At 34.5% G+C, this 21,261-nt stretch overlaps 1 protein-coding gene across 9 annotated transcripts in view; it reads right to left on the bottom strand.

Moving 5' to 3' along the window:
• The window catches only part of PAM (peptidylglycine alpha-amidating monooxygenase), a 140,829-nt gene that overhangs the window by 22,319 nt on the left and 97,249 nt on the right, over positions 1–21,261 (bottom strand). For 7 of the 9 annotated variants that reach the window (XM_048050217.2, XM_048050219.2, XM_048050218.2 and 4 more), the window contains 3 exons: positions 17,920–18,107; positions 16,640–16,708; positions 4,144–4,449 (listed from right to left, as the gene is read on the bottom strand). In XM_048050217.2, the coding sequence (XP_047906174.1) occupies positions 4,144–4,449; positions 16,640–16,708; positions 17,920–18,107 (563 nt within the window). The remainder of the gene's footprint in view (positions 1–4,143; positions 4,450–16,639; positions 16,709–17,919; positions 18,108–21,261) is intronic. The other 2 variants (XM_048050220.2, XM_048050221.2) reach the window with 1 other exon arrangement.

Here is a 21,261-nt window from a genome sequence, read left to right as displayed (position 1 = left end):
TACAAACAGACTGCTTAGTATGCAATTTGAAAGAGGTTGGTCTGGATTGCTCTTCCATTATTGAGAGATAATCGAACTATATTCCCCAAAATAAAAAATACAACCACAAGAAAAATGTTACTAAATCTGATAAAAGAAAAAAGAAAACAAAACCTGTTAAGAAGCTTTCTGCATGTTAGAAAATCCATCACTCCTTTCTTTCAGATGTGAATTTATTCAACATAATTCGGATATTTCTAAGGTACAAGCTTTGTATGTAGGTACACATGGACAAACTGAAGGTGAACAGAAAAGAGGTTTTTTGCAGTTATCTGAAACTGGAACTGTTCCAGTAGTATTCAAAGTGTTTGATAGCATCATTTTTGCAATTTTCAGTTTTGCAAATTTCAATTCAACCCAAAGTTTGTGTATTTTGCTGTGATCCTCAAAACCAATCATTGGGGTACAACCTAGCCACATGTAATACAGATCTCCATTCACAAACTGCTGAAAGATCAGTGCTTTGAAACAAGTTCTCAACACAAATTACCCAAGGAATACAACAGGCTTCATCTGGAAGTGTTATTCTCATGAAAGGAAAAATAAAACGGGACACAATCTCCAAGAACTTCATCACAACCTCTGCAACCCAGCTTTCTGGTAAGCATAACTCCCACTTCCTTTTTACTTGGAAGAGATGCAGTCTAAGGAGTAAAAGCAAACGTGGTGGAGGGAAAACTATTTTCTACAATCTACACAGGGAAAAGAAAAAAACAGTGCTGAAAACTTATCACAGACTAGGAGATATTTCATTTTTGTAGTTCTAGATGCCTAGCTATGAGTAGGTGACAGAGAAACTCTGTTGGCTAATGCAACCCTAAGACAGTCATTACCTGCAGTGAATATAAGAAACGAACCAGAAAATTCAAAACCAAGAAATTTTACTATAGCAGTTTTAGGTGAAAAAAGTTCCAAACTAAGAGAGGAACTGTTGATAAAAATAAAATTACACATATTCATAAAAACCACAGTACTTCTGTACTGTTTAGTTGGTAGCAGCAGGTGCAATACCAGATATGTTCACCTGTACCAGGACACCAGGATTTTGAAAGGAATAAAAGGACAGAAATCCAGTGTCTGCTTCATCAGTTGCTCAAAGTTAGCCTGCATAAAACTTACGTACATCTAATGTTTCAGTGCCCCTTGGTCATTGAGACTTTTCCAAAAAAGATAGAAAAGCTAAAAGTCTCAATACAGAAAGCCTGTATTTTGTCCTTTGTAAAATTCAGTTTCCAAAAAGGCATGCAAAATAAACAATTTTTATAGTTACTTTTAAAGGACAAAAAGATTTCTCACAGATGAAAACAATAAAATCATAGAATCATTTAGATCGGAAGCACCCTTCAGAATCATCAAGTCTAAACATCAAATAAACAGTGAAATATAGTCTAATCACAAGAACTCCAGCCTCTACACAACCTTTGGATCTTCTTACAGTTTTTCAGAATTGGTTTACTGTTATTTTTTCTTGTCCATTTACAGGTTTCACACTGAAAGTCCTTCTACAAAGGTGTATCCTAAGGGAATTAACTTTTTACAAAAGCTTACTTACTAAATTTATATATCATATATTCATATATCTAAGACTGGTTATTAATTCCCTGCAGAACTAAGTAGTCCATAGACCAGTTACATACTAAACCAAAGACAATTACATTTCCCTATTAAAACAAATTAAAGTTACTTTTTCTAGTATATAGATATACAATGATTGCTTTTGTTGTAAATGAGATTTCTAAACTGAAGGATCAGATCTTCCATATTGTAATTTAGAGTAATTCATTTGATTCAATAAAACTCTTAAGAATTAAATAGCATTACAACATGCAATTCAGATTTTAATCTTCCTACAAGTGAAAGACTAAAGCCCCTATTTATTAGTAAAATTGCAACTTACTGTCCAAAAATCCCTAGCAGCTTTTTTTTGTTCTTAACTTTACAAATTTTATTCATGCTGCATTTACTCCCTGCCATCAGAGTAGTCATTTATATTTTGACATATGTAAATAAGCACCATAAAACGAGTTTTAAAACTTGGAAAATTATACTGCTTGCTGTAATTTGAAGGTATAATTGTACCAGTTGCAGTGATGCTGAACAACTTTCTTGACTAGTGACAGGGTGGTAATATAACACAGTGCAGGAAGGTTATAAGCAGTATAAAGTTATGAACACAATATTTATAATGATCTTAATGTATTGTTTGCTTGCTATTTCAGGTCTGTTACACGTTAAAAAAAAATGAGGATTTGTAAGACTAAAAATATTAAACTTTCGGAATTCTGGTAATTGCTAAATAGTTCAATGAAGTTAATACTGTTATTTAACACAAGTCACAGTCTTTTTTTTTTTTTAATTCGATTTAACAAAGAATTTTATGATGGGTGCAATTATTTTTTAAAATTAAATCAAGACAACATAAAACCACTTTACATTCCACTCCTTCCTCCTTTAAATGAAAATCTGTTAGAGAAGAAGGTTTGTGTTCTTTTAATATGTAAAGTCCCCAAACAGAATTTAAACATATACTTGAAGATTTTTTTTGCAATAAAAGTTCTTTTGCCAAAAGATGGCGCTGATAGCTTCTGAAGTTCAGAATTTCTGTAGTTAGTATCAGAAACATTGGAAAAGAATGCTAAGATCATTTCAGTTTTGCTTTTTGCTGTATCTTAGCCTTGAGTCATTTCGAAGTCCATTTATTATCACACCACCAACAAACTCCAACCAGATGAATATATAACTACTAAAGTAGCAGAGCAAACAATTCAGAATTCATGCCATACGGTGTTGCAACTTAGGTATTTATTCAATTCACTGACACTCCCTCTTCTGAATCAGTTAAAAAAGAAACAATTTTCTTAACCTTTTTCCTCCCTACTCATCGCATGTGATTATTATGAGGTTAACAATCTTTTTTTTTTTCCATAAATACACACACACTACCCTTCCAATCATTTGATTCCAGCATTGCCTATGGAATTTTTTATGATTATCACTTGTCAGGCACATGATAACATCCCGCCTGTTTTTTTTGCTTATGTGCCAATAGTTTGATAGGTTCTCATTTAACCAACTAATATAATAGCATGTTGGAAAGTCCTCATCTTTGGCTCTATGTTAAATGCAAGCCCAGAATTGAGCTGTATTTGAATACTGCAACAGAATCTCATGTAAACAGAGATACTACATGTTCACATTTTGAACAGAAATAAAAATCAAATGGATGACATATGATGAGTATTTGTATACAACAGTACTTGGAAACATCAAGCTGATTGGTTGCAACATAAAAGCAAGCATGTGTTGCTACAGCTTATGCATACAGATGACTTTCATGCATACATATCTTTTTTTTTTATGAGATACTTATCACATACTGTATTATCTGGCTTTCCACATTAGCAAGACTAAACACAATCAGTATCACACAGACGAAAATGCAAGTAAAACAAACGCAACACTTCCATGGTTTCTGCTGTCATAGAAACCTGAAGGGAATGAATCATAGTCCTAGTACAATAAAACAGCCAGCCCAAGAATATTAGGATAGCCAAAGCCAATTTGAAATGAATATGCACAATGTTTTTCTTCTGAATAATTTTTCATGACTCTTTCAGAATGAGAGAAAAACAGCCGATAGGATTACAGCAATAAACCTCATAAAATCTTGTGTCTGACAAGCCAAGGTAAATCAGAAAGCTCATAAAATACACAGGTTATCCCAGTGATCATTTCAAAGTTGTTAATTGTATTAAAAAAAATCCTTCTTCCCTGACTTCTACATCCTCGTGTTTAGCTTGTTTTATAATTGATATGCTTAATAATTGATATCAGATCATTAAGTACAAGTCTTGAGAGTGGAAAAAATACTCTATATTCCAAACAGTACTGGTATTGTGCTATTGGTATACATTCTTTCTTCACATACAGGGGGAAAAGAAACCACTGAAACAGCTATAAAAGAAAGGCAGAATATTTCCATAATTAGGAAAGCTGTTATGTAAAATACTTCCAAGCATCGATTGATATTCCCTTCAGATTTTGCTAATGTGGATCACAGCTCTTACATTGCATTTCACTGTATAAAATTAACCCCTAACCCACCTCCTGTATGTTCTTTATCCCAGCTTCCCTCACCATGCTTAGGATGTTGTAAAGAGAAATGTCTGCTTTCTGGTGGCCTCAAAGTAGACTCTAATCTGTGAAATTTGTGAATTCTGTCTCTTACAAGAATAGTATTGTCCCTCTCATCATGATTTGTGATTTCTCTGGCAAGGTCCTTCTTTTGGACTACATTAGCAATCTCAGCTACAAGATCTGTTTCTGCCTTTTCTGTAGGGTTTTGGTTATGCACATGAGCAACATCTTCCCTTTCTCCTAGCAGCTTGGAAAGGAGTGAATAGAAATCACCTGTACAGAAAAGAGAAAAGATAAGAGGAAAGGAAGGAAAAAACAAACAAACAAAAAACACAAAACAATTAGATCAAATTGTTTTAGAGAACTTCAGCAAACCACAATGTAACGTAACTATTCAAACAGTTGTCAGTTGTAGCATTAGAGTGAACTGTGTCTCAGGAACTGAATGAGCCAAGTCTGTGGTATAAAAAGATAATGTCAAATCATCATAATCTTCATTTACATACAAGAATCCACTTTTACCTGACATTTTGGCATCAAAAAATCATTACCTCTGTGCAGATGTTCTTGAGGAGGAAAAAAAAAAAGGGTGAGCATAATTTCAGGAAAGAATATTTATGATGCAATTATCTAGATTTGCCAGGCTACTGCTGCATTATTCTGTTTTTATATAATAGGGATGCAAAAACTCCACAGTTTTATCAATTTACTCACTTATAAAGACAATCGTATACATAGATGCATGTCAAAATATATTCCTTTGAAATCTGTCATCACATAAGGAGCTTATGCTGAAAGAAAACAAACCTTTACAACTGCAAATGGATCCTAGATAGCATACTGCTGAAAGAAGACTGACTAGTGAAACACTGAGTGGTCCACTACATTTTTCATGTAATAATTTGGTTTGGGTTCAGCCCTTCCGCTCCCTACAAACAGTAACAGCCATCAGCCATGATATCAGCTGGCAATGCAGGAAACAGTATTTTCTCAAGTTGCTTAACACGGTCATCACTACAGATTTCTTAGAAACTGATAAGCATTTCAGTAAATTCCAGAACAACAGCTCAAAGGATACAACCTGAAATTAAGTATGCAAATGCCGTATGTACAACTTGCCTCAAAAAATATTCAAGCCACCTGAACTGTTTTTGATGAAGTCCATTCTCAATTCTTTTTGCAGGATTCAATAAAGTGGTGACATGACATGCCTACTAACCAGCAGGTTAACAGTATATGCCCTACTAACCAGCAGGTACCCAACTTGTTTGAATTTACTAACCCCGTATCTTGGCTGCCTGAAACTATTACAAACTGCAGTTACACCGTTGGAGTAGAAAGAGACATTCAGCTCACATTTAGATTTAATTCAAATAAGTGTACTTATTTTATTTTAAGTACAAATCACTCATTATTAAAAATGTGTATTATCTCATACCGATTTCAGGGTATATTAAGCACTATTTAGACAAGCAAACTAAAAGTAATAAAGCTTTCACGCAAAAAATCACACAAAATCAGAAACCATGATGTGCAGCCCAGAAATTTTGGCTTTTGGAAATGTCCTTAGGAAGATCTGTCATGTTTATAAACAGTCCTCATTCAATGACTTTGAGTAGCCTTCCATTCCTTGCCCATGCAAATGGAATATTCCAGGTGAAAACTTCTGTCAGAAAATAACCATTGAAGTAACAGGGCTAATTTCAATGAAATTAAATGAGCAAAGCAAATTAAGTAAGAGAAAAAAATGTTAAGCTATATGAAAAAAATAAGAAGTCTTTGCTTCGAATATAATTATGAAGCTAGTATGCCTCATAACCTTCATACCATCATTCAGCTAGTTCAGCTACTGATTCAGAACAAACCCAGATGTTCCAGAAGTATAACATAATAATAGCTTTGGATACAAACCATATATATTCTGATAAAATTTTATAATTATGTTAATCAAGTTTTGTAGTCACTAAAAGCATCCAGGAATTGGTGCTGATATAGGAACACATCTGGAATTTTTACTTGAGAAACATTTGATATTAAAATAGTTTTCATGGTCTTTAACTATATTTTTGCGCCATTTTAGAAATTAAACAGTTTGTAATACAAGTGTTTTGGTTTTATCCACGGATTGAGATCTGCAGATGAGAAAACTATTTTATATGCAATCATTTCCAAAGGTGAGGTTAGAATGGCAAAAGCAGTGTTCTTAACGTAATTATGACATGTCTCCCCCAAATGAGCAAGCCTGGTGGTGTTTTAAACTGCAGACCTTTTTAAAGCACCTTTAGTGCTCTCTGACCAGTTCGCTCTTTCCTAGTTCCATATCAACAGTCAGTTCAACAGATTAATTGCTTGTAATTGTTCGTCACAATAAGAACATGTGACAGTTTGTCTAAAGATTTCAGCTTCCTAACTCATAATTCATATGCTCATTCATTTTAAACAAGTTCTCCAGCTTCCTGCTTCTGCCAAAGATACTGCATTCTACCTCTGATGTGTACTGTTTGACACAGAACAATTAACTCACCCTCTAAAATAGATTGTGCTTGTTGCTTTTTCTTTCTTAAAAAAAAAAAGTAAAAAAAAAAGTTTCAGTTTACCTGTCTAAAACTAGCTTTTCTTACTACAAAAGGACTGCTGCGAGATAGGATACAGTGGATTACAAAAACTAAGAAGAAAAGAGGAATCTAACTTAGAAACAACAAAAGCCCAGGGAAAACTGAGAGAACAAGGTGATTTCAGGGAGAATTCCCGTGGACTTCACAGGAACTACCAATCAGGGACTCAACTTCAAACAGATTGATCAGACGTAGTTTACTCCCAGTACTGATCATAAGAGATGTTAAGAATTTTCAAGCACTTTTCAAGTACTGGAGTACTGAGTGAGGGAGGTTGAACAGGTCATTATCAGTGGCTATAGACGAGATATTTCCCAAAATGAGCTTGTCCTGAAAGGCTTTCAGTAAAGAGCAGTGTTGTAACCACAACAGTATATGAATATTCAGGAACTGTTTGAACGTATGGAAAAGGGTGTGCCTCACAGAGTGAAGGCAGTGTGAAATGCAGCTGCTCAGAACCTGTGAACTTTAGCCTAAGTAAATGTGTTTCTTTGACAAAATAAATATGAAATCCCTATACCTAAAGTTCCAAAAGACATCCATGAGGCTTATAATGTATTTGCCCAACAGTTCTATATGCTTGGCACAAACAGCAGGCTGAAGTCTTCTGTCAGTTTCTTGGCAACTTTACACTGCTCACAGTATTTACAAAGCAGAAAAAATGTGTGTAGATTCCTACAGAACATTCCTAATTGCTCAGTGTAACCAACCAATCCCTGAACTCCACACATTTGAATTACAGTCCCATACTATCTGGAACCAGGATTTCTCAGCTTTGGTTATAAACCACAGGCAGACTCCAGTAAACTTGTAAGCAGCATCATTTTAAGAAGTTATTCAGAATCTACTACACATAACTTACAAAGAGTAGACTCATGTTGTCTCTGATTAACAGTTGGCTCTCTGTGAAGTAATATCCAGAAAATGTCAAAGCAAGAGGTCATGCTGCAGCTTTACATGTTATGTAATAGCTGGAACAGTTGAAGGATGCTGCTTACCTGAAGATATTCAGTGTGAAAGGAACACCAGCAAGATGTACTGTGTTACTTGTTTGGTTTTGTTTGAGATGAGACAACCTGACCTTTAGAATGACTTGAAGACAACACAGTTGCATGAATCACTTGCTTTTGTTGAAATAACTGAAATCTAGCATGAATAATTTATTTTCTTCCAGTACTCAGTCCAGTCTCAGGGATGCTGGCTGATTAGGTGAGTTTCGGAGAGGATACTTACACGCACTTAATCTATCAGGACACTTCCCTCTACGTAATACAGTATAAGATAATTGGCTACAAATAGCTGGAGTTAATTCTGTTCTGGAGGAAGCAAAGCTGGACCAACACCTCCAGAATGAAAAGACACAAAAGCATAGCCCTATTAGTTTAACCTAAGTTCTATGGCAGTCCAATGCTAGTCAAATTCTTTTACAGAACCTGACTCGACCTTGGTGTAGAGCTGGATTAGTTGAAGACAATACAACAGTTTAGTATGTTGACCACAATGGTCTGGGGTAGAATCCTGATAGTGTTGAACTGCCCATGACTAAAACCAGTCTCCTTTTTTTCACCTCTACGTTGCAATCTTCCCAACTTTCAGAGAACAGTCTCTGTCCATGGTTCTTAAGCTTCACACCATCACGCAGTTGGAAGTACCAATTTCTGGTCTGTATGAAGTATCTGGCCATGGTACTGCAAGATCAAGCTAAGAGACGGGTAGAAAATACAACCTTTCAAACACCAAGACTTTTGGCAGAATGATATCTTGCCAGGAAATGATCAGAATTGAAGGAATTGAGAGCAAAAGCCTATCTATGGCTTATCTACATTGACAAGGGACTGCTACTGCAAAGTTCATTTGTGTGATGCTGCAGTTCAGTTAGTTTTAACTGGAGTGTGAATGCTTGCATTGAAAGTCACCTCTTTTTGAGTATGTCTGATTTGTTATGGAGCCAGTATGATGGTCCTTCTGAACTCCAGTGTTTCAGCCTAGTATGATTGCAGTAAGAGACAAAACTTCATAGTTAGATTTAGTTTTCCAAATTATCTCTGAATAAAATCTAGTGTATTCTGAAAATACATGTCTCTGTCTTACGGGAAAATGCTTCTCTTTAACCTGTTGGTCTGGCAAAAATAGTGACTGTTTTTTATTTTTTATTTTATTTGAAAGTGATGAAATCAGGGTCCAAATGGTATGGAATCCAACTATGACATGGCCTCATCTTAAATCTCAGCCTAATAATGCCTAAGTGCTATATCAATAGTTGTATCAGAGAAATGCACTCTTTAGATGAAGAACTATCTTACCAATGAAGAAATCAAAATCTGTCTGCCATTATCATCTTCATGACTGTGCCCTCATGACTGAATGCCTTCCAAATAAATATTTATCAATATTTATTAAAGCAAAAGTTTCATTTTCTGTATCTGTTTAACCATGCTTTCTTTGGCTTCTACATGAAGCTAGTGAGTCCGCTCTAACAGACATATATGAGACAACATTGCTGGTAGAAAAGAGGGAAGAAAAGCATAGAAAGTGCAGAAGTGAGCAAAATCTGATGTCTATTTATTTATAGTAAGTGACATTGGACACAGTTTGACATAACAATCCAAAACTATTTTCAAAATGTTTTCTAGTCTAATATTTTTCACAAGTCCTACCGTTCTGATTTAATCTGCTGTTTTGATGGAAGTGTTGGAAAGATTCCTGAGAACTAAAAACTATTAAATAAGGGTGTTTCTTTATGAAGGGGTATGAAGGGGAGGAGGACAAAGGGATAGCTATGAGGAAATGAAAACTGTTAAGTTACTCTAAAGGTTGTTGGTCCCCATCACTGTGCCCTAGGTGATGTGCACTTAGGGCACAGCCAAACTGGCATGGTTGAAAAACTGGAATTGCCTCTGCTCTCAAGCCATTTTAATGCAGATTAGAGAGGAAAAATGGTGGAAGCAAAGGTTAAAAAATAGTATCATTAGCTTTTGTTGACAGTTACATAATTTCCTGTTTTCCTCTATGTCTGCATGTTCCTAAGAAGGGCTTTTACTACTATTCCAACGTAAATCTGGCTTCCTTTGTTTTCAATTCAGCCATCAAAATATTTTAATATATAGATGTTTTGTTTATAAACAAAATGCAGTTTATAAAGTCACTAGGTTGAAAGATTGTGTAACTGGCAAAGACAGAGATAAGTGTTAGAGAAAACATAGAAGAACCTTCACTTAAGGACTATTCTTTAGTACAGATGGGGGTTTCTTCCCCAGCAAGTTGGAACTTGATATTCAAACCCCAAGCCGGTCACAGTTCATTCTCCAGACAAAACAGTGCTTCCTCAACTTCACGAGCATATCAGCATAGCAAGGCAAATTTCTGCCTGTTATTACCAGGATATATATATATTCTTAAGGATCCCTAAGTATCCTTGTTATTTGGTCATTTTTATTTAAAATCTATGATCATCATTCTTCAAGATATGCAAATTACAAGACAGAAACATTTTGCACAGAATAAAAAAATGTATTCTTTTTAGAGAGTTTTATATTTGTGCAACAGTTTTATTTGAACAACTATGAAAACAGCATTCATTTCTGTGAACTCTTCCTAGACTAACACAATGCCTATTTTCAATTCTTCAGACACGTTAATGATACCATAACCAGGTTTTGCAGCTGTTCACTGTTTAATAAATATTTTTTTCGGCATTACAGAAAATACCTAAGCGAAGCCCCTCTGCAATTCAAGAACATAAACCACGTGTCAAACAGTGAAGACCGAAACAGACAACTTAAAATGGTTTCTTTTCATGCTTGTCATATTCTTCTCCTGCTTACGTAGCCAAACCATACCAATTGCCATTTTTTGCTTACATCTGATGCTCCCTTTTCTACTGTGCTGAAAATGCTTTTGCAAAGATTATGAATAACCCTATTCTAACCTAATTCGAGGCTCATCTTTTATTTACAACTTCCAGCAGGATCTTTTAGTGCTGGAACAACAAGCAAATTTTTAATCTTTGTAATTCTACTTCTCTAACTGTAAATATTGCTCTTAGTACCTCTTAGTAGCATTGTCTTCCAAGCTTTAATTCAGACACTTTTATTGCTATTCCCTATTTAAGGGACCTCATCTAATGTCTGTGCACCAAAGAAACATTCCAGGGCTAAAAACATATAGAGTTTCTCTAATACTTGGCCTTAATCTAAAACATATCCATTCTATTCCATCCCACATCAATACTGGAAAATAAATTTGTCTTCTCTTTCAAACCTCATCTTTTCTCCATCAACCTCAAGAATCTTAAGCCATCTACCATACTGAACTCCTCCCTTTTCTTAAAACACCACACAAGCTAGAAAAAGTAAACTTTTAAGGTGAACTATGACAACTTTATTTTAGAAAGGAATGTAACTTATGAGTACATGTGTTGGCATAAACATACCTCAGATCTTACAGTTTGACACTATCATTATGTAATATCACAGAAACATGCTACTTCATGACTTGAAAAAATCAAGGATCTGCTTGCATGCTGATTCTGCTTTGTTTTTCCTTTCACCCCATGTCTGCTAGGAAATCATAGGCATTTCCTCCCTTTTTCATTCTTATAAGAAGGAAACAAAACAGAGATAAGACAGAAAGAGGAAAGCTGTAAATTCTCCTTTCATTTAAATCATAAATTTCTATCCCAGGTATAAAGAGCCTTGTTTACTATATTTTTATTGTGACAAATTTCATAGAAATGTACAAGTAAACAGCAGAATACTCCACAGTGAACTTCTCAACTCACAGATTCTGCTACAACCTAGCAAAATATTTCCAGCAGAGTCACAAAAATGTTGGGAAAAAATATTTATCCATGTGTGGATGTGCACACATGCATGTGAGATTATAGCTTACGACAACTGAAAATGATTTAAAGATCAGTTAGGCATCCAACAGGTAATAAATACCAGAATTATACATAACCTTAATTCATCTCCCATTTTGTATGGATTATGATGTCAATTTTTCTTACCTGATGTATGCTATTTTTCCAAAGAATTGCCGTTATACTATCAATGGGCAGTCCCTATTTATGACATTTAACCTCATTCAAAGAATATCCCAAGCATCCCTGAACAAGTGTTTAACTGAACAGAAAGACTTCTCCTTAACATTTCTGTTCTATTATTTCTGTTTATGAAACACACTGACTTACTTCATTATCATAGCCTGCCCATCAAATTAGGATCCATAATTACTACTATTTTGCTAGAGATTCCAGCCAGAATTGCCATTTAGTGTCCATTAATTTTGGGCGTCCACCTAGAAACATCTCAAAAACTGATTTACATGATACTTAACATTGTATTTCACATCACGTATTCAAACCATAACTACACTGAGTTTCAGCAGGAGCTGTCCATATGAAAGACAGATTCAATTGTTTGTTTTGTCCATCTTCGAAGACTAGCAAAACAAGGCAGGAAATCAGACTTCACAGGGGTACCTAGCTGCCTAGAATCATTCAGCAGATGATTCCAGACACAGATGAAAGTCTGGAATAAAAGACCATTTTATGACATAGCATGAAATTGCATTAGATCACGAAGTCGTTCTTCTCTTTACACTGTCCTGTTTCACTCACTACGTAATTTGTAACCTCTAAAACAATGAAATCCAGTGGAGTGTTCTTCTGTACAACCGATCTTACCACCAGGTAAGATTCCATGATCACAGACTTAAAGACCTGCTTTATAAAATCTAATATCTGGTTTGTTTTTTTTTTTTTGACATCATTTTAAATATTAGTTTAAATGTAGGACATTTTAATGGGATTTCAGTTAACACACTCAAATGTGCAAAGGGGTTATTCTGTCTGGGACATTCAGAAAGAGAGATTTTGAATTCTCTTGTATTGAATTTCACCATTCGAGCTCCTGGAATAGCCTGTGTCCATAGTAATCATAAAATAATGGGGGATGAGAAAAAAAAATCCAAATGTGTTGCCAGTACAATTCACCAATTCTGAAAGCAAATGAATGACTTCCGTGACTTCCACTTCAGATTCCATCATAAGAGGCAAATGATATGAGGTATTTTTTGGTACTAATTTCTAAATTCCCTAAGCCAGACACAAGCAAAAACGTTTTTTTTTTTTTTTCCCCAGTATCACAGTAAACATTAATATTAGAAATAAGATGAAAACCCCTTCTCTTTTGTCAACAGTACATGTGCAAGTAACACATACATGTGTATGCACATACCCTTCTGAAACAAAAAATCAACTTTGATTTTTGTTTTATAGGCTGCAAATGAATTTTCAGTTCAAGCCAGCCTTGAAATATACAAACTGTTTATGCATAATTATATTGGCTTTACTAGAAAAAATATTTGCCTTTTCTGCTTCAAAGGAAAGTTTATTATCACATCTAATGCATACAAAGTGAGCTATCAAATTATAAGCCACAAGCCAACAGTTTAAATAATGCACGTTTGGTTCACCATCATCTGTATATTCCCTCCTGTTATTAAGAAACAACTCCTGATATTGTGTCTACACAGCTTTCAGGTATAGCAGCAACTGGCTGTCTTGATAGTAAGGCAGCTTTACTGCTTGCATATCAAAACAAACCTACACTGCATTATACCATACCACAGTCTATGGCAGGGATAATGTTGAGCAAACAATGAAAAACATTTAGGCCTTTTTTCCACAAGGAAAGATGAGACATCTAAAGATGTGGGAAATGTTATGAAAAGATAATAGTTTTTTCAGTACTGTATTTGTTGAATCTAATTTAATTAAACTTCTCTTGATGAAAAAAAAAAATGTTTTTGTGCTGGAGAGTTTATGCTTCAGAGGGAACAGGAAACACTCAAATATGCACAAGTGTTTAAATCAACTGCATTTCCTGCAATAAATAACTTTCTACAAACAGTTTATCCTCACCAGGCCATGACATTGTTGCTTCAGAAACAATATAATGAGGTCAGCTTCATTAATGTAAGTTCATTTTAATTTTAACATCAGAGGGATTTAGCTTTGTCTTCATGCTGAGTGATGATTCACTGTGTGATGAATACTACTTATTTCAGTATATTTATTTACACCATTTCTTAACATGCTTCTTATTGAAGATGATGGAATCAAGATTTTAGAGTAAAAGCAATGGTGACTCCAGGAGGTATCAGTAATATAAACCAGCTACATGTAGAAGCAAATCTGCTAAAACTATGTCCAGGTAATCATGCACATTATTAACAAGCTGATATTATCAAACCGCAGACGTTTATTCTTTTTCCCTTTTGAGGCAAATACTTAAATTTAATACTAGTAACACCAAAATTTGTCCCCATCATCATCATGTATCTATCTCCCTGGATTTGCTAATATTTCCAGGGCAATGTAATCACTATTTGAATTTTAGTGAAGTAACAATGTTTACTTCAATTACCTTAAAATAAGAAGAGTAAAATGAAGTTGCTTCAGCATCAATGATGAAGAAAAAAATAAAATGCAAGGGTAAAACACAGTTATGGAAAAATCATTGAAGTATTATCTTCAGAGTGAGTTTACTAAGCAACAGCTCAGCACCAATAGAACTAATCAAAACCTGAGTTTTGGTGGACCTTTGTCTTGAAGATAAGTTTATCATACATAGTATTTCACATCAGACCATAAATTAAAAAAAAAAAATGCTATAAACTTTACCTCAGTATTTACTTGCTTCTGTGTGGGTTGGGGATCCACCACCCCACGCTGCGCTGTAGAACTTTTATTCTGTCACCTATAAGACCTTGTTCCAATGTGGTAGATATTGGCTAACTCACTAAGGTTATTGTGGAAGATGGACAAGACCACTTTCAGGTCATGATTTTCCCCGTGTGTTTTACCACACGGTCATGTAGAGCCAAAAAACAGTTCTAAAAAAGCCTTCAACTTCCTCTCTTTGTAGACAAAAATAAAACCAAAGTCTCTTCATTTTTCCTTTTGCTTTTTTTGCTTACATACGTATAATTGAACTGAAGTTTCAGGTACCTCAATGTAAAATTGAAGCCAGGGTCCTGTAAATGATGGGAGAATTTATCTTAAGCTAACAGCTAAGAACATGAAACAAAATTCTCTCATTGCAACTACTTTGTTTTGATATTTCACATCACGAACCCACCTAACTTCAAACGGACAGTGCAATCAAATCTGTTTCCATAGAAACGTGTTAGATGAGGATGTATACCAACTAGTGGTCTAAGCAAACAAAACTGCACTACAGAAATGTTGCTTTGAAACACATCTCAAAGACAACTGAAAAGTACTTTACAAAGAGCATCTTGTTTCAAACATTTTGTTTCAAACGTTAATGAATTCAATAAAGCACATAGGTAACATTCTCAACAAATGCTAATAAACTTTCTAGTAACCTAAGGGTGAAGCAGCTTGTCAGCATAAATTTTCACATATATTTGTAGGCAGCTAGCTCATACTGGTCTGGAATAAGCTTAAAAAGCAAGTATTTTTAGAATTGTATTTATTTGTTAAAAAATCCGTCTTAAATTTTCTAATGTAAATTTCAAATTTGCAATTGTAAATATTGTCTATAGTATGTAAACTAAGTATGTACCCTAAGTAAAGATGCTCTTACACTCCAGATGCTAGTTTTTAATGTAACTGTAACTCAATTACTTGAGTTAACTTCACAAAATAGCAGTGCATATAGAAAGCTTAACCCCTTTGGGAAATGTTAGTAAATTTCCTTCCACCTTTAATGAAAACGAAGATTAGGCAAGTGCTTAGATTAACATCTCCCAGATATTTAGACTATTCCCTTAATACCACAAGAGTACAGCTAATATAGAGTAAACTTTTAAACATTTTGTATTTGATATCTATTCTATGAATTCATTCTTCCTTAGCAGTCCAGTTTCATCATAGGCATCTGACTTTAATTTTACATTTTATACCAGAATCATAGAATTACTAAGGTTGGAAAAGACCTCCAAGATCTTCTGGTCCAACCGTCCCCCTACCACCAATACCTACTAACAATACTGAGCTTAAGGCCCATTCAGCATGAAAATGGGTGAGAATAGTCAACACACACAGAAGATGTCCGAAGTCCTACAAGCCTCAGCAATGTTCAATTAAAACAGAATGAAGATATACCTGAAAAGGATTTCTCCTTCTGAAAAAAAAACTCTTGATACTAAACCAGTGTCTAATAACATATAATCCACAAGAACTTTAAAGTACAGCCATATTTTAATAACTCTGAAACCTAAGTAACAATCAGCTTATTTCTAGACATATTAGTCATGCTTTTTGCTACAACTTAATATTGTACACATCTGTGCATGAGTTGTTATGCATATATGAAGACATACAAATTTTGTGAAAAAGATTTAGTATTAAACACTACTAGCACTCAACCCACTGCATGTACTACCAATATTGAAGCATAGTAACATACATAGAATATATGCACGGTAATACAAACTGAGGAACAGGAGGAGAGCTAATAGCAGATTACATAAATCACCACGTTAAAGAAAAGTGAATGAATTCTTTTTCTATTGGACTGCCACAACTTCTTTGTGTCCATTCTCCAGGATCGCATTTACAGATAAATTACAACCTTCTTTAACAAAGTAAAACAAAATCAGAAAAATCTAATGAGATTATAATGCACTAATAAATTTTACCTACAATGTCTTATATAACTTCCAATATTATTAACTGAATAGAACATTAAAAATTGCATCAGCTAAAGGAAAAAAAGATTTAAAACTTCATTATCTTTAACAATCAGGAGATTTAATTTATCAGGATTTAACATTAATGAGTTCCTTACTTGAAAATGAAATAAACAAGTACATACCCTGATCCAGAATCAATTCCTCTTCTCCTTTTGACAGTTGCAAAGAACTTTTATCAGTATCCTTGATTTCTAAAAAAGGAAATTTAAAATATGCTGTTAACTTCTGCACGTGAATGGGACTGAACATCATCTACTAGTGAAAACAGTCCTTCTGAACTGAATATGTGTTTTTTTTTTCTTCCCCTCCATCTATAGTAGGTGCACCAACCAGTGTAGCAGTAAAACAACTAGAATAAAAAGTTAAGATTTGCACAAGTAACAGGACAGTAGGAGGGTTTAGATAGAAATTTAGAACTCTACACCTGTCTATCCATCATAATGTAGGCAGACATATTACACAGTTATAGAAGAATCTAGGGTATTGTACTTTTCTTTGAAGTTGTTAAATTAAAACCAATACAGATAACTGATATGAAATTTTGCGCTATTCACTAAGTTTCATAAAAACTTTGTGAAAGGGTAGCATAAACCTGCTTGATCAATGGGTCAAAGCCCAATTTAAATAGCAGTCCCAAGTCAATGAAGTCAGCAGAAAAAAAATAAATCATATTATTACTCAGTAACTAGGATGAAATACATCCCAACTTTTATGACCTTTATTGCCTATATAATGCAAAGGATTGCCCAACAAAAATGCAACAAATGATTCCAAGAGAACTAACTACAGAATGAGAAATGATCTAGTTCTGTCTGGGCAGTATTTTGCCATAATTAGTTATTAGCTTTCCAAGGAGCTTGTTAAAGCATTCTGCCTCTAATATCTGCTGCCCTGCATGGAACTGTACTTTACTATACTGACATATTTGCCATACTGCTTCTGAATAATACTGCTGTGCCAACATATACGCATAGCAGTGTTTAACGGACATTTGATTCCTTCCATATAAAGGTACTGGGATCTAGAAAACTGGGATCCGGAAATGTTACACTTCAACTTCACAGGAAATAGAAGCTAAAGCAACTATTAAAAATTGTTAATGTTAAGTGCTGATATTTACCATAGCAAAGAGGTCAATCTTTGGGGTATATAGCTCAGTTAGCTATAAAAGCATGTTAGAAATTGAAAGATGACAATAGGAGAAAATAGGCAAAAGACTGAGAGACATTTTTCACCAAAATCAAGAGCAGAATCTCATAATGCTCTATAATTAACAGTTTCGATTTTATTCAAAATTGCATTTCTTTACTATGAAAGTTTATCATAATAAAGCAACACAGACAAACATATCAGTCAGCAAAAAAAGCCTAAAATAAAATGGATTGCAAGTTTTTTTTTCCACCTTCATGATGTCCATGAGTCATCTTTAGCATATCAGGCTTGACTGGAATAGGAATATTTGCTTCCTGTGGTATGTTTCTGAACATCTCAGGGTTTGCATTCTGTGTGCAGGTCATATATGAGACAGCATGTTTGGCTTCCATATAGTACATGATGTAAAAATTACACATTTCATCATTGGCTGTTCCCCTATACAATACAGAAAAGATGCAGCAGTTAGAGGAGGAAAATCAGCTCAATATAGAAGTTATCTAACGTGCTTAACAGAATATTAAAAAAGTTGCAATTAAATGTTTAGATGTCCCACACCAAAACACTTCATGTCTTCACAGCAGTGAACCAGTATCAGAAGTTTCTCTAGAAGAGAACGAGTCCCATTAGAAACTACCAGCTTGCACAAGCTCCTCTAGTATCTCAGGAATTCCTGAGAACTAAGTTTTGACCCTAAAGAAAATGGCATCAATGATTAAAACTGCTCTTCCTTCTCCTCTTTTGTACAGTATACTCTTCATATTCCCCAATGTGTCATCAACTATGTACATGTTCTGATGAAAAAGACACAACTGTAACATTCATTATGTCATCACCCATATACTTTTGACTACCTGGGGTAAACTTCATTTAAAATCACTGGAAATAACTTCTATGTTTAATTTCAGCAGCTATCATTTAAGACAGTTGTTTTCCTCCATGCTGAAGTACATGCATTCACTGGCCAGTCACAGTGGTTCTAACACAGCAAAACTTGATTTCATTACGTATTAAGACACCGTAAATAACTCCTAAAGAAAAGATAGCACTGCCTTCTTGAGAATAACTTGATCACAAGCTTCAAGCTTCTGTACGAAGAAACATGAGTACAAGAGGAATGACTAATTGACAACTGTTATTCATGTACTTGAAACAGAAGAGGCTCTTCTGTATTGCTACATAATCCTGCCTTCAATAGAAAGTTCAGCTGGTATGAGAAAGAATTTTTTCTGAAAAACATTACTTTATGCAGCAGACAATACCAGGGCTGTTTGCAACACTGTGATCTGTTTATTTATTTATGCCATATGTGCTGATACCTTTAATTATATAGTCCTGACAATAGAATAAGCAATAACTTAAAAAGAAAGGTTCACAAAATAAAGGGTTTTATGTTAAGATTTTTAAATCCGCTTTCACAATTAACCAGTGAGCCCACACTCATAAAATGACACAGGGGTGGCCTATTAGCTGTTCGCAAAAGACGTCAGTGCTGATTTTTCCAGCAGCATCCTGCAGCATTCATTTATTCACCATAGCAACAATAATGACACCAGCCAGAGCGGGGATAGAGGGAACATGGGAGAAGAGACTGTTTCAAAAGGGGAATTGGTATTTCTCCATGCATTGAAAATTTACTGTCCCTTGAAGACCACAAAAATCAGACTCTGACTTGGCAAGCTCTGCTTAAGCTTTTAGAAAGCATTCATTTCACTGTTGTACTCTAACTATGACGGCCTCTATTACAAAAAGGGAATGAGGAAGTTGCATGAACTCTGGTTCACCTGACACATAACTGTAAAAAATTTTAAATTACAAACTTTGAAATGTGTAGACACAGTAAAAAACAAACAAACAAACCTCTATCAACAACAGTTTTAGTAAATTCATAGAAAACACAGAATCCTTCCATTAAATGTTTGAACCACTAAGAAATCCCATTTTGTGAATGAGTTTAATGAGTAGAAATGCTAATGTACAAATTAAAAAAAATCACATAAACCACCTTCATATCACAGCCACAGGTATCTAGAAGTGTGTCTAGAAGTATATTCAGATCTTGGTATATGATCAATATACAGTGAAGAGAAACTAAAACATGATTTAGCAACAAAAAGCAAGATAATACAGTCAAAGAGTCTTAAATACTGAATATGGAAGATTTTGCTATGGGCACATGAACCTTCTCTGGAATGGTATAATACTTGTTTATTTTTGAAAATAAAAATTTCTGAAATGTATATTGCTGAAAATAAAAATGTTTATTTTTGAAAGGGAAAGATACAGCTTACACGGTTTTCCATCCATTAAGAGTTCCGTGCAATACACTGAATTACTACTGGGTAAAAAATGGCCAATGGCACTTTCCTCTACAAAGACACGAACTTGACATTGACTAGGCTCCAATTCTTTGAAGTCCTTTAGACTAGTAAACTGTGTATTACTTGACACAATATCAACTCTAATTTTTACTCTGAAACAACATTATATTATCTGTTATAAAAATGTAGTGGGTGTTTGCATGGAGTACTTACTGGTTTCTAGAAAAAAAAAGAAAAAAGAAAGATTCCTTTGTAAATTAGTAACAGTTGTTATAGTTGTTGATCATACTTGACAAAGGTTAATTCGACCCTCTGTTATGAAGTTTGAGTTTGAGGAGAAATCCAGATAAATAAAATGGCCTATGGAAACTGTTGAAGAGATGACTCCTGCCTCACCTCTCTACAACAGAGATTTTAAGTCTGTGATCTTGTAATTACCTTGAAAATATACAGTGTCAACCGCACAAGCAAAATCAGGTTTTATTTCTAAACCTTTGTTAGCCAAACTCTACGTATACAGAGGCATACCTCAATACCACATTTAATTTTTCAGACTAGGAGAAGAGCAGGCTGAAAAAGGCTAATGTGAGCCATGGAGGTCATGAAATAACAGAGCAAGATAACAGACATGAGCTAGTGTAACTAAATGAAAACATGGAAAAAAAAATCTAACGTGCAAAGAAACAGACAACACAGCTATGAAAGATCTAAAAACAAACAAGAACACCTACTCCTTCCTCTTCTACTTACAGTCTGTACAGAAGTACAGACTTGGCCAAAAATGGCAATTTCAATCTTAATTAGATAAAAATGCAAAGAAATACAGGTAAAAACAAACTGAAATGAGTACTGTATTATAAAAAAGACAATCACTCAGCATTTCGAATGACAGTGCACTTGCACGTTATTATAGACAAAACATTAAAACAGTAACTGCGCTGCACAATAGCCGTTGAGAAAGGCAGCAAGAAAGAATACCAAAGACCTATCGTGGACACAGTATTCATCAAGATAATTTGAGTGAAGCAGAGAATACGGTAATGTGAAAAGGTGTCCAGTCCTTCAGAAATTCAGAATATATGGAAAGTAACATCTGAAGTAACTCAAAAAATGTCAAGCAAAAGAAAGAGTGCATTCATATGTAAGGCACTAGCTGGCTATCATAGAAATTACAACACCGTTAAGGAACTATAACACTGAAAACATATGTTTTAACGACAGGCAGAAAGCATATACTAGGAATAGCTAAGCTTTAAATGATCAGCTTTGGA

This window comes from Anser cygnoides, chromosome Z, assembly GCF_040182565.1.
Source record: "Anser cygnoides isolate HZ-2024a breed goose chromosome Z, Taihu_goose_T2T_genome, whole genome shotgun sequence".
In the NCBI taxonomy this organism is placed as follows: domain Eukaryota; kingdom Metazoa; phylum Chordata; class Aves; order Anseriformes; family Anatidae; genus Anser; species Anser cygnoides.
This window is presented reverse-complemented; position numbering and strand designations above follow the sequence as displayed.